The 12,964-nt window shown below is 38.0% G+C and overlaps 2 protein-coding genes across 8 annotated transcripts in view; both read left to right on the forward strand.

The window, feature by feature from the left end:
* The window catches only part of LOC308702370 (protein NLRC3-like), a 45,808-nt gene extending 38,182 nt beyond the window's left edge, over positions 1 to 7,626 (forward strand). The window contains exons 9-10 of one of the 2 annotated variants that reach the window (XM_081385175.1): positions 5,411 to 5,457; positions 5,649 to 7,626. In XM_081385175.1, the coding sequence (XP_081241301.1) occupies positions 5,411 to 5,457; positions 5,649 to 6,223 (622 nt within the window). In that variant the 3' untranslated portion in view covers positions 6,224 to 7,626. Of the gene's footprint in view, positions 1 to 1,592; positions 1,698 to 5,410; positions 5,458 to 5,648 lie in introns of those variants that run through there. The other variant, XM_081385176.1, reaches the window with a different exon arrangement.
* Positions 7,627 to 12,056: 4,430 nt separating this feature from the next.
* Positions 12,057 to 12,964, forward strand: part of add3a (adducin 3 (gamma) a) — a 93,880-nt gene continuing 92,972 nt past the window's right edge. For 3 of the 6 annotated variants that reach the window (XM_081385070.1, XM_081385062.1, XM_081385067.1), the window contains exon 1: positions 12,057 to 12,369. The gene's annotated coding sequence lies outside the window, so the exon portion shown is untranslated. The remainder of the gene's footprint in view (positions 12,370 to 12,964) is intronic. The other 3 variants (XM_081385059.1, XM_081385064.1, XM_081385068.1) reach the window with 1 other exon arrangement.

The raw sequence follows: 12,964 nt of genomic DNA on the forward strand, positions 1-12,964 counted from the left end.
CGGGCCGTGTGGGCGGAGCTAAAGCTGTGCTAACGCGCCGAGCTAACAACACACAGAGACATATGAAGCAGTTTTACTCACCGCCCGGTTCCAACGCACGACCGCAAGCCTTTATCATTGTGACTGCTCGATCCTTAAGCATTAGACGATCTGCAAATCCGTCGATCTGGGCTTTGTTTATAAAACAATCATCGTCGAAATGCAGGGAACAAACAGTCTTGCACAACCTCCGTTGATGCTCTGGAAAAACAAACTCCATCCACTGGTCCCTTAACGCTGGGTTCTTTGGGAATCTGTGCAGGGTTGTCTTGCCCTGGCAACCAAAAACCCACTTTCTTTGGTGAAATTGACTTCCCTAAAGCCGAGCATAGCGCTTTGATGGGCGTACTGCTTTCGCTCTCTTGCTCTGGTGACTGGTCTACGGTTGCGCGCGTGCCCGCGTCCTTCCGGAGAAGTGCCCTTAGGACCCGTATAAGGAAATTCCGTTACATCTGACGTCACACATGCCCATACTCGGAAAAAACTTTCCGAAACTTGTGACAAACCGGAAGGAGCATTTTTGGAACAGAAATACTCCTTCAAACGTACAATTTAATTTTTGAAACTTTGTCCATGTTTAGCATGGGAATCCAACTCTTTAACAGTGTAAAAAACTCAGTATGCATGAAATAGCATTTCACCCCCCCTTTAATAAACTCTTTTTGAAGATCCCCGTTAAATGTAAACACATGCTGCTTGACATCTTCGTGTCTGACGTGATCTGCTCCGCACTCTCTAATATCACTTCCGGGTCTATTAAAGTGAAGACATGTCTCAATAGGTAAAAATAGGCTTCTTTCAATAAAAGGTCTTACATATTTGGAATACTTTTAACTTGATGTTTAGCTTACCTGTCAAGAAGAATCTCTGTAAGTTCGTCGTATCGATCAAAACCCAAATATTCCATCAAATTCCTCCATCTTTTAAAAACAATGCCAATGTTTATCCTTGTTTTACCCCGTTGTCTGTCTGTGTATTTTGACAAGTCTTCAAATTTTATTAGCACTTTTGTAACGAAATCTGAATGTCTTTTTCCACACCCCCTAAACACCCTCTGCCTCAGCCTGCTACAGCAGACATACCCCAAACTCTTGCTACTGGGCACGAGGAAGTATGAAAATACATACTCCTCTAATATTGGCACCCTTGGTAAATATGAGCAAAGGCAGCTGTGAAAATAAATCTGCATTGTTTATCCTTTTGATCTTTCAACCAAAAAAAACACAAAATTTTAACTTTTCATTGAAGCAAAACAATTGAAAGTGGGGGGAAACTCGCATTACATGTTTTTCTCCAATTTCTCCACAATTATTGGTAACCCTACAAATTCTTATGATTAAAATATCTCTGAAGTATATTCCTACACTATATAAACACACTATGAAAGTATATATAAACACGAAGGCCAAATTCCCTTAATCATTAATCACAATGAGTAAAACCAAATATTATAGTTCTGATGTGCAGCAAAAGATTGTTGAGCTTCACAAAATAGAAAGTGACTGTAAGAATATAGCTAAAGCATTAAAAAAAATCCCCATTTTCACCATCAGGGCAATAATTAAGAAGTTCCAATCAACTAAAGATGTTATGAATCTGCCTGGAAGAGGACGTGTGTCTATGGCCCTGTCCCAAATGGCACCCTAAGCACTCGTGGTCTTCGTACGAGTCCGCACTTTTGTGAGGTAATGGCGCTTTGACTGTCAGGAGCCCACCACAGTGTGGGCTTGGCAAAAGTGCACATCGAGGGCGCATTTCGATGACAAAGGGGGCGCTTGTGAAAGACAAAAAACTCCCAGAATGCACTTGCTTCACTGCCCTAGGAGGCCACGCCTACTGGTAAGAGAGTGCAGTTTAAAACAAGGTTTGGCTACCAGTGAGTCTCCGCTCCGTGACCATCTCGCCCACCGGACAAGTCAGGGAAAAGGAGGATGGTAACCCCTACTTTCTCAGCTTTCTCCTAATACTCAGCTTTCTCCTACTACTCAGCTTTCTCCACAGAACAAGAGCCTGCTAGCTTAGCTTCCAAAGAAAGACGGCTGACTGTGTGTACATTCTGTGAGTGAGATCCCACCCTGTATGGGCGGGCTGAAAACATGCAGGACAGCCCCTCCTACTGGCTGTAGTCTTTAGCCTCTGGACAGAAAATCCTCCGATGACGCAAAATGACGATTTTTGCGTCATCGGAAGATTTTTTCCAGACAAAAAATACATAAATCTCTCCTCTCAGGGGGATATGAGGGTGGAAAGCATGGTAATTCGAAAATACTACAGGTTTTCTACTAATACAAAGCTTAATGCTAAATCCTGAAGTATCCCTTTAAAGGAACACTCCACTGTTTTTTGAAATAGGGCTTATTCACCGTCTTTCCTACATTTAGATAGGTGGGCAAACGCATTTTTGTCTCAGTGCATGCATTGTTTTAGTTTGGCAGCGCCAAAAAATTGATTTCAGTACGACAAGAGGCTTGTTAAAATAAAGTAAATACAATCTCCTCAGTCCTCCGAAGATCCAGAAAAAAATGTCCGTTGGTGCTTCAGTGACTACTTCGCTCAGAGAACCTGTCAATCACAGCTGTCAATCATGACGTTACACCACCGCATCACGTAACTAACTAAAAAGCAACTTATTTTTGAAACAGACACTTGAACTTACATCAGCGTGATAAAAACGACAGCAAATGAAAGAAACCACCTTTGAAAAAAAGATATTTGAAGTGTATTTAATTGTTTAGTTGGTCTTACGTCCCGTTGAATAACAAGGGGAGGTGGGGCTTATGACCTATACTAGGACCAGTCACCGGGGGGCAATCGAGACGTTTTGGCTTCACTTTTCAGGGCTTGTGCGGCACGCTTGGGCCAAAGACTCTCCAAGGATTGTAGGTGGAGAGTTGCAGAGATTAGCGTGAAAGTCTTGGGGTCAGAAAGCCTATACATTTTTTTATCAAACAGCCCCTACATCACCACAAGTTGTCCAAAAACAAACTCCAGCATATTCAGTTGTCAGACACAACTGGAACTTCAAACAGGATTGGTTTCTGTGGTCAGATGAAATTAAAGAATAGAGCTTTTTGGCAGCAAACCCACCAGATGGGTTTGGTGCAAACTGGGATAAAAAATATCCTATGTCCACGGTAAAATATACCACTGGATCTTCAATGTTGTGGGCCTATTTTTTTGCTGGAGGGCCTGGACATCTTGTTCATAGACATGTTATCATGGTTTCCAGCAAATACCAACAGATAAAAAATCAAAACCTGACCATTTCTGCTAGAAATTTTATAATGGGCTGTGATCGGATTTTCTATCAGGACAATGATTAAAAAATTATCCAAATCAACAACAACAAAAAATGTGTCACTGAGCACAAAATAAAGCTTCTGGCGTGGCCATCCCAGTCCCTGACCTGAATCCTATAGAAAATGAGTGGGGTGAACTGAAGAGATGCACTGTATATTTGTTATCTGTATATTTAGACCACTTTAATTGTTGATTGTTACCAGGATGTGAAGAGACTTTAACAGTATAACAAAGTATAACAAAACAAATTATTGTAAAAAATTGCCTACCTTAGCTTTAATCAGATTATCAAAGTTTTAAACAACTCAATCCAGGCTACGTTAATCCGGACACATTTGAAAACGGCGTTTTCATTTTAAAAACGCTCTCCGTCCACACTAGCATTTACAAGCGTTTTCCAAAAGTCTCTCGTTCACACTGAAATGTTGGAAAATACTAAATTCACCTTACTGCGCAGGCGTAAACCCTCACAAAAGCTCACTGAGATGTTACAGATGTATTATTAATAAAGTTATCATGCAATTCTTCTGAAAAGATTATTTTATTTAGCAAAATATCTCACCTTTCACTGATGTGTCCAGGTCGTACTCAGTCACCATATGTTTGGTCTAAAACACAACTGCTCTCATGTTTTGCTGCAGAACAGCAAATGTGAGTAAATTCTGTCATCTTTGCAGGACTGTGATATGAAGAGTGTGCAAAGTAACATTTTAGCAACTGTGTGAAAGTGAATAGCACATAACAGGCACAATAATGGTATAAACATGAATATCTATTGGTACAATATGATACTCTTACGTCTTCGTTTTTAAATAGGCTACCTCCGGTTTCACAGTCCACACTACAAAGTGAAAACGGCATTTTCAAATTTATCCACTTTGGAGAGCGTTTTCAAAAAGGAGAGAAAAAGACAAAACGGAGAGAAAAAGATGCGGTTTCAAACGAAAGCGTATTAGTGTGGACAAGGCCTCAGTCTGAATGAAATGTCAGTGTGTAAGTTCATTCAGATGTATGTGGCTACAAATTTGGTTAAAAAATGGGTTATTAGGATCCATGTTAAAGTATAGCCGCCAGCAGCATTTACGGGGGCCAAGCGCATCAGAAGCAAAGTGATGAGCTAAGCGAGCATGGCAAGGATTCATGTTAGCATTGCCAATATATTGCATAAAATACTATGCTTTGCTTTGGTATCAACTTTGACAAAGAGTTACCGCTTTGAGATAGCAAAAGCTTTTAATAACTCTTTGTCAGCATGGTCACATGAAGATCTGTGTGAAATTTGACTGACTTTACGATATTTGACTGACTGTCCGACTGTCGAAAAATATTCTGTAGGACCCAAGGAATAGAGATTCATGTCTATTAGACAAAATTCGCAAACGCTATAAGCATCTTTGTCAATTTTATTATGTCCAGCCCAAAACATCATGGTATGGGTGTAGGTGTGACAACGCATATATATATATATATATATATATACATATGTATATGTAAATGTTGTCATGCATCCTAATATCACAATGTGTTTTACACATGGATTTGTTTCCAATAATGACTTGTTGGGCCGGGTGAGGTGGGATGAGGGAGAGCTTTTGTGAGTGTGAATGTATGTGCTGTATTATCTTTGTCTATGTTTCAAGGACCCCCTTGAAAACGAGATGTTTCATCTCAAGGGGTTATCCTCATCAATAAATTTCATAAATCATAGGTTCTTTCAGGGCATAGTGCCGAAGACACAAATCAAATTCCGTAACTATGCTAAAGCTTTCATAAAATACAAGATTTTATGACAAAATCCAAAATGGCTAACATGGGACAATTTGGTATTGTTTGACTCTTTTTGCTAGCACAGTCTGAATATGATTTCAGAAATGATGGTGAAAAATGGACTTGTCATGAGCCACAGAATCAGAGGAAAAAATACTTTTCTTTAAAACCTTAGTTCAAAAGTTATTAGCATAGACATGACTGAAAATTTGTTGTGTTGTATTTTTAAGACTTATTTCTTCCTTTTTGGTGAGTCAGATGAATAGAATAATGGCACATTATGCTTTTTTTTTTCCTTCAACAGTCTGGATCATGGGGGAGAGACCATGATTAAAGGAGGACTACAAAAATGTAGGTCTACACACATGCCTTTTCTTCACAGGACACCATTTTACAATAGACCAGAATAAGGTCTCAAATATTAAATGTTCTGATTGTGTATGTGCTGTCAAAAATATTTATGTGGAGCCGAAAAGATCCAAGGCCAATCTGATTCTTGAACATATTTTGTGGCCTTATTAATGTTGTTTTCTTGTGTCCAGATTTCTGTTGTCTCACATTGGATCCAAACACGGTACACAATCGTCTCTCCATTGTAGAGGGCAACAAAAAGTTGGTATATAATCCAGAACCGATGTCACATCCTGAACATGCAGAGAGATTTGATGCAGATCCTAATCATCTACTGAGCCATGACAGCCTTCCGCAGGTTCTGTGTAAAGAGCGTCTGACTGGACGCTGTTACTGGGAGGCTGAATGGACTGGGTTGGGTGATATGGCAGTGGCATATAAAGGAATCAACAGGAAAGGAAAAAGAACTGACTGTGTGTTTGCAACCAGTGATAAATCCTGGAGTCTGAGCTTCTTTAGGGAGAAACTGATTGCCTGGCATGTTGGTAAAGGAACACAGATACCTGCCCCATCACCTCCCTATACCAGAGCAGGAGTGTATGTGGACAAGCCGGCCGGTATTCTGTCCTTCTACGGCATCACTGACACACACACACTCAGACACTTACACACATTCAACACCACATTCACTGAACCCCTCTATGCTGGATTTGTGCTTTATGATAATTCAATGTCTCTGTGTGATGTTGAACAAGAGGATGAATAATTTCTGTTAAAAATGTATACACGTTACATAACAAAATGTCAAAACAAGTGTCAGTTTAAAAAATATAGCTCACGTACCCTTTTCAAAACATTTCACAAAATGAGGTTTAAGTTTCTAGATATTAAAACATTTATAGGTATTCTCCAAAGTGAAGAAAAAAATCTATGGCTGTCAAATTGTGTGTAATGAATATGTAATATATAATGAACTATATCGATTAAGGTTCTGCTAGGACATGGCATGAAAGATGTGGCATGAAGGACGTAGGCCCTGTTTACACCTGGTATTAAGATAGGAGACACATTCCCTTTTACACCTGGTGTTTTAATCCGTCTCTTTTGTCCACTTTTAACCACTTCTGTCCTGATTTCTTCAAGGGGAGGGTCTATGGGTGGGCAAATGTATGGGCTTTTTCAGATCTTTCAATCTAATGGACAAAATAAGTATCAATGGGTATCAAAATTATTCCGAGCTTCCCAGTTCATGCCCAGAGCTTTCATGTTACATTTTTAACTAAAACTCGTATTTATGAGTTTGATTCTGATAACATGTGAAGGCAGCATTAATAACAGGTGTAAACGGGGCCCTAGAGACCATCGCTTAAAAATGTTTGAAATGGTGTCTCTGAAAAGTGAAGTTACTGCTAAGAAGAGCTCCAGCATCTTTTGTTTGCTGATTGCACTTCTGTTATTTTCTATCTAATGCAATGAAATGGAGAATTTTTTTAAGTGTGACTTAAGTGTCCAAAAACCTTCTGGGACCACTGTATGCTATTCCTGTTTTTTTAATTTGTTTGTTATGATGACAAATTAATCACATGAACACAACCTGCTCGCAGGGCTAGATATGTAATGCTTGTGTCTCATTATATAATATTCAGCAGATTTTCAGTAGTTGGCTTCATATACAGTCACTGTAGGGCTGGTGTAACCACAGTTGTGCCAAATGAAAAGGGTCTTTTTACTCTTAAAGGTGAAGGATCCAAGGATTCTTTACAATCGTACATTTGTGTTGTTTTCTTTTCTTTCTTTTTTATGCTCTAATTCATTTTTCTAATCATTTTATTATTCAATTTAATTATAATCATTTATAATAATCATCTAATCCATTTATATACTCATTTTATTGATTCATTCATTGATCAGTTATTTTATTATTTTCCATTGTTGTTTAGTTGTAATTTTTTTAGTTTTAAGGGATATTTGTCTTCATGAGTAAGAGATAAGAGCATGTCTCCATTTCAAGGGTTTAACAGGATGATGTTGTGAATCAGTAATTTACACCACTATTGCTTGTGTATTAATAACACTTGTTGTATTTGTGCTGGTCAGATGTCTTGCAAGTCTTGGCATTGAAACACACACAACTAAGATTATTCAATAAACTCTGCTCATTTTACCATCACTTTGTCTCCTGCTTTCTGCTCTTCCCTGCTTCCTCCATCTGCCTCTTGGGCTGATAAAAGACTGTTAATACAGTTTTGGGACCAAATAGACTAAATGCAGTAAAACACTGATTTTAGGCACCAGACAAGGCTTTGGCTGCGTCTGAAATCACACACTCTCTTGAGTAGGTAGTAAGTATTTGAATAAGTAATTACTTCACGACTGCTAAAAAAGTATGTTCTAGTATGAATATAATCTGGACTCACTACATCCGCCATGTTGTCATTATCATGTGATCTATCAGCGTCAGTTGCATCCAAGGGGGTAATGTTTCATAAAATATTGAAGCTTCCCCGGGCGCCGCCATTGATTAGCGGACCATCACCTGCTGTTAGCATCCCATTGACTCCCATTCATTTTGGCGTCACTTTGACAGCGAATAACTTTACATCTGAGGTGTTTAAAGACTCCATTTGTCCATTATTTATTTCTAAAGAAACACGAAAATGTATAAAAGGCTCCATTACCTTGTAGCTTATACGTTATGGCCCCGTAGAAGCCGTTTTTGTAAAAATAGGCTAACGATTGCGTCATAACCACGCGACTCTCTGTCGCACAATAGAGAAACGGACAGAAAGAGAAGCTCACAGGCAATCGGGGGGACGTGGAGGAAAAATGAAAAAATAATTAATCAGAATACTTAGCAAAAGTTGCTCCTGTTCCTAGCTCATGAACACCTCCTACTCACACTCTCCGTCTCTGTCTCCGTCGTCAAGCTCAGTTTGAGTCTGCGCAGTTCGCTCGACCATCAGGAAGTTAGTGCTTCTAAATGACTTCACTTTCCTCCGTTGAATCCATGGGGTCGCTGTGTCCATTTCTTTTACTGTCTATGGTTGCATCGCTTCACTGCCATTCATAAATCCTCTCCTGTGGCCTCATGGGATAGTAAAGTGTCAATCATATGCACACTTCAGAATCTCACCGGAAGTAGTAGATCATCCGGGATTTCTTTCCTACTCTTTTATGAGTACTGAGAATTCGGACATACTACTTTTGTGACATACTAATTTTCGCCTATACTAATACTATAGTAGTAAGTATGCGATTTCGTATGCAGTCTTGGTGTTTAGCAGGTTTAAGGTATCAGACATAACAGGGGGTTGGATCTGATATTCCTGGCGTTTTTCTTTTGTTTGTTTTTTTTAAGGCGTTTTGAGCACCTTGAAAAGGTGGATCATTTTGCAAAGCAAATGGTTCAATTGATTAAAAGTTTCAGGAAGTTTCGTTTCTCACATCACTGCATTCAACATTACATCTGTATATACATTTAAAAAAAAATTGTGCAAAAACTTTACTAACATTATAAGTGAACCTCAAGGAACATGTTAAAATAATCCATGTCATGACCCTTTAAGTCTCTTCATAATCACCAGAGTGAGGCTGTGGGGGAATAGAAATCTTTTCAGTGTTATTTAATGGGTTATTGGATTGTTTTGCTGACTAAATACTGCAAAAATGTCTTTCCAATAAATTTTTGTAGACCAAACTCCAGACAACATGAGCTGTGAAAAATTATAAGTGATTTACGAGCTTTATACAGCATTTTACAGCGCATGCCATTAAAAACATGCTAAGACTATCCCTCACAGCCTCGCTTTCATACCTGTCATGGCGCTGCGTTAGCGATATCCAATGAAAATTCACAATTGAATTTTCAACCCAGACAACAGGCTACATAATTTCAAACTACTAAAAATGGCAATAAAACAATCTCTTTTTAAACTGCAGTATTATTTCCTTATAATGTCTTACTGTTGAAAGAGTTAGATACATTTTGTGTTTCGTATATTTCTCGTGAAATATTGGCCGTGAAAAGTTGTCGGAGGCTCGGAGCAGAGCTCAAGATCCCACAATGCAATTCGAAAATGTAAATAAACGGCCAAACCACCGATCTATATCATAGATATAAACACTAGATGTCGCCTTGTATACGGCAGTTCATTGGAACGAATGCGTCAATAGAGCCGCCATCTTGGAACAGGGGAGCCCCTCCTCTTTAATGCATCAGCGTCAATGTAGGCAAAGGTCTAACGGAAATAAAATCACCATAAATCGTCATGAAATGCGATTTTCTAGTTTTAATGGTTCGTTCCAACGGTCAGTCATGTATTTATCATTGAGTCCAGAGGAAATTTAAGGTTTTGATATTAAGATAATTACTTCTTTTTCAAAATATAATGCATAGTGCTAGTAGGCCTACGTTTATTAGTCACATTCTTCCACTTGAGTAAACTTAGAATAAACTATTGCTATATAATACATATATAAATGAGCAAAACTTGGCCACTAAATATTTAATATTCAATTATTTTAATGATCACAATTAAATTTTTTATTTTATTAAATTGAACAAGCGCAACATTCAGCATTCAATCAAATATTCTAAAAGATGTTTTATTAAGAATAATGTTATTTCAACATAATATCTCGTTATTTCGACATAATATGTGTGCGTGCAACAAGCAAGAAGTGCATTTGTAAATCCAGTGACGCGTGCATTGATTTTTATTAATAAACTTCTGACAGTGTCGACTCGGCTGCAGAGATGAAGTTGACGATCGCCATCTCCGTAGTGAACGCGCCTAGAGAGAGAAATGCACATAATGGATTACATAATCAGAGAGTAGCCTAGCTTTTTTCTTTCGTTTTAAATTATTTCGTTTAAAGACTATTTAAGCTTTGTGTATTTGATGTATTTCTCATGTCTGTGTGAGGCATAGGCTGAGTTTCGTTAAGTTAGGATGAGATGCGCTCCAGTTAACGTGCAATAAGTAAGTTACCGCGCGGACGCCTCCATGATTATATCAACAAGCAATTTGTTGAGGAATAAAATTTATTAAAATTAAGATACAATTTATACAAAACGAAATTCACTTTAAAGAAAGGCTTTAAACAGTTGACATTTTCACAAATTTCAGTGTCCTTCGACTCCTTCCACACCTCCATCCCCAGTTTGCAAGGAAAAGAAACAAGCCCTTGAGCCCACTGTCCTTGTGCAAAACGCACACATACATAAGATTTGCGGAATTCTATGTATAATAATCATGGATGTACTGTTTGAAGATTGACAGGGAGAGGACCAGCATACTATTAGGACTGTACTTACAGGTTTTTTTTTTTATTTTGTTATTAAAAGGTTTGAGTACAATCGGTAAAAAAATCAAAAGTTAGGAACAACACAGCACATGCAGCCAAAAATGGGTATTGAGGATCAACTCCTGCATATTGTACATTTTAAACACAAGAGTTATTTCAAATAATATCTAAAGAATATTCACAGTTCATTAGCTGTGCGAGAATCACAGTTCATTTTCTTCCTCCAAGCAGAGAAATGTACACTGAACTTATAAAAAAACAACTTGACTACTACCATCCACAGAGTAAATGTAATCCCATGCTGTCTGGTTTAGATTTCGTTCGTGTGAACATCCATACGCAGCACAAAAGTCCGGTATCATCCATAAAATCGAAGTATAGGCGGAGATAGCAGCGTTACCTAGCTACTTCATATGGCAAGACCCCTGTTCAAAGATGGCGGCGGTTTTGACGCATGTTTAGAACCCCAAGGTGACATCTAGTGTTTATATCTATGGATCTATATAATGACATAGGCCTATAGATCAATGGGCCAAACACCTGGGATTCAGGTTTTACGGACAATTGCTGTTGAAATATAGTCATACAACTGGAAGCACATAGAAATTTGTTAGGTCAGTAAGTGTAACTTAGAATTACAACAAAAATGACTATTTTCTTCACTGGATAATTTTAAGATGTTCATGAGAAGAACAGTAAACCTTTTGGTGAATTTTCTGGATAGATGCCTCAGTTTCTTTCAGTTCTCTGGTAAGGTTCACAGTCACACTCATTCTTGGAAATGGCCAAAACACAAAATGTTATAGGCAAGCACGCGACCGGTCTCGTGATGTAAAACCATTTTCGGCCACTAGATGGAAGCATCGGCTCATAATGTTAAAAGTTAATATGGTGAATATGACTGTCTGGGTAGATATAGATTAAATATTAAAATTAATTAATTGCTACATGGACCAAAATTATTTATTTTTTATTTTTTTACTTATAAAAAGGACATTTACATTATTCAATACAATGTTAATACAAAAATGATGACAAATTCATTTGATCAATAAAATACATAAAAATTAGTGAAATATATACAGTTGGCAAAATGTACTACTAAAATATTTGTTTTCAGTGCTGTCTCTTTTTTTTAAAGAATCAATGAAACATTTAGCAGAACTTTTGATTATATATATTAATTACTATAAATCATGTAAATATAATTAAGATTTTATATATATATATATATATAGTTAACTTTTCTAACCCCCCTTTTTTCTTTCTTTAAAAAAAAAAACCCCTTACAGACTCGATTTTCGGCGGCTGCCATATTTTGCTCCCTATGTAAACGTGACGAGCGTGACTTCCTGCCACATGGTGCGCGTGCCGCCCTGCCGCAGATCGTCATCACATGCGGATCCGCTGAAGCCGTTGAGCCCCGTGTGTGACGCCAATCCCTCTGCTGATGTCATCTGCGCAGCGCCACTGACCTCACGCGCTGTTCACTGCATCTGTCCTGAACCGCAGTTCAAACCGCTCGAGCTCTCGGCGCTGAACGTGCGCGGCGCGCGGATAGAGTGAAAGTACCAGATTGGGCGCAACTTCCCAAACGCGTTACAGGTAAGCGGCTTTTAATATGCTTTGCGCGAATGTTTTATTTAGGCCTCTGTTAGATGACACAGGACTGTCTGTGACTGTATTTAATGGACATGCTGCATCTGTGCTTGGGAAATTGCTCGTGCTGTTTCATGCATGCCTTCAGTTGCAGCGCAGTTTAAGCGTTCATGATGCTGGTTTGAAGTGATGGATGCAGTGGTGCCTTTAAGTCCCAGTGTGTCCCTCCCTGCGCTGCACTGAAGTTGTCGTGGTTGTAACAAAGATGCTGTCATGGAGATAAATCAGAGCAATAGTGTGTTTGATGATGCAGGTGAAACAGAGGAATGCACATGCGTGGGTTATTAGGTGAAATAGACACTGATGTAAATATAATGCATTTTTAAATATATATATATATATATATATATATGTATGTGTGTGTGTGTGTGTGTGTGTGTGTGTGTATATATATATATATATATATATATATATATATATATATATATATATATATATAAATTTAATATAATAAATATAATGTCATCTATTATATATATATATATATATATATATATATATATATATATATATATATATATATATATGTGTGTAAAATAAA

Source organism: Scardinius erythrophthalmus (assembly GCF_964197995.2).
Source record: "Scardinius erythrophthalmus genome assembly, chromosome: 14".
In the NCBI taxonomy this organism is placed as follows: domain Eukaryota; kingdom Metazoa; phylum Chordata; class Actinopteri; order Cypriniformes; family Leuciscidae; genus Scardinius; species Scardinius erythrophthalmus.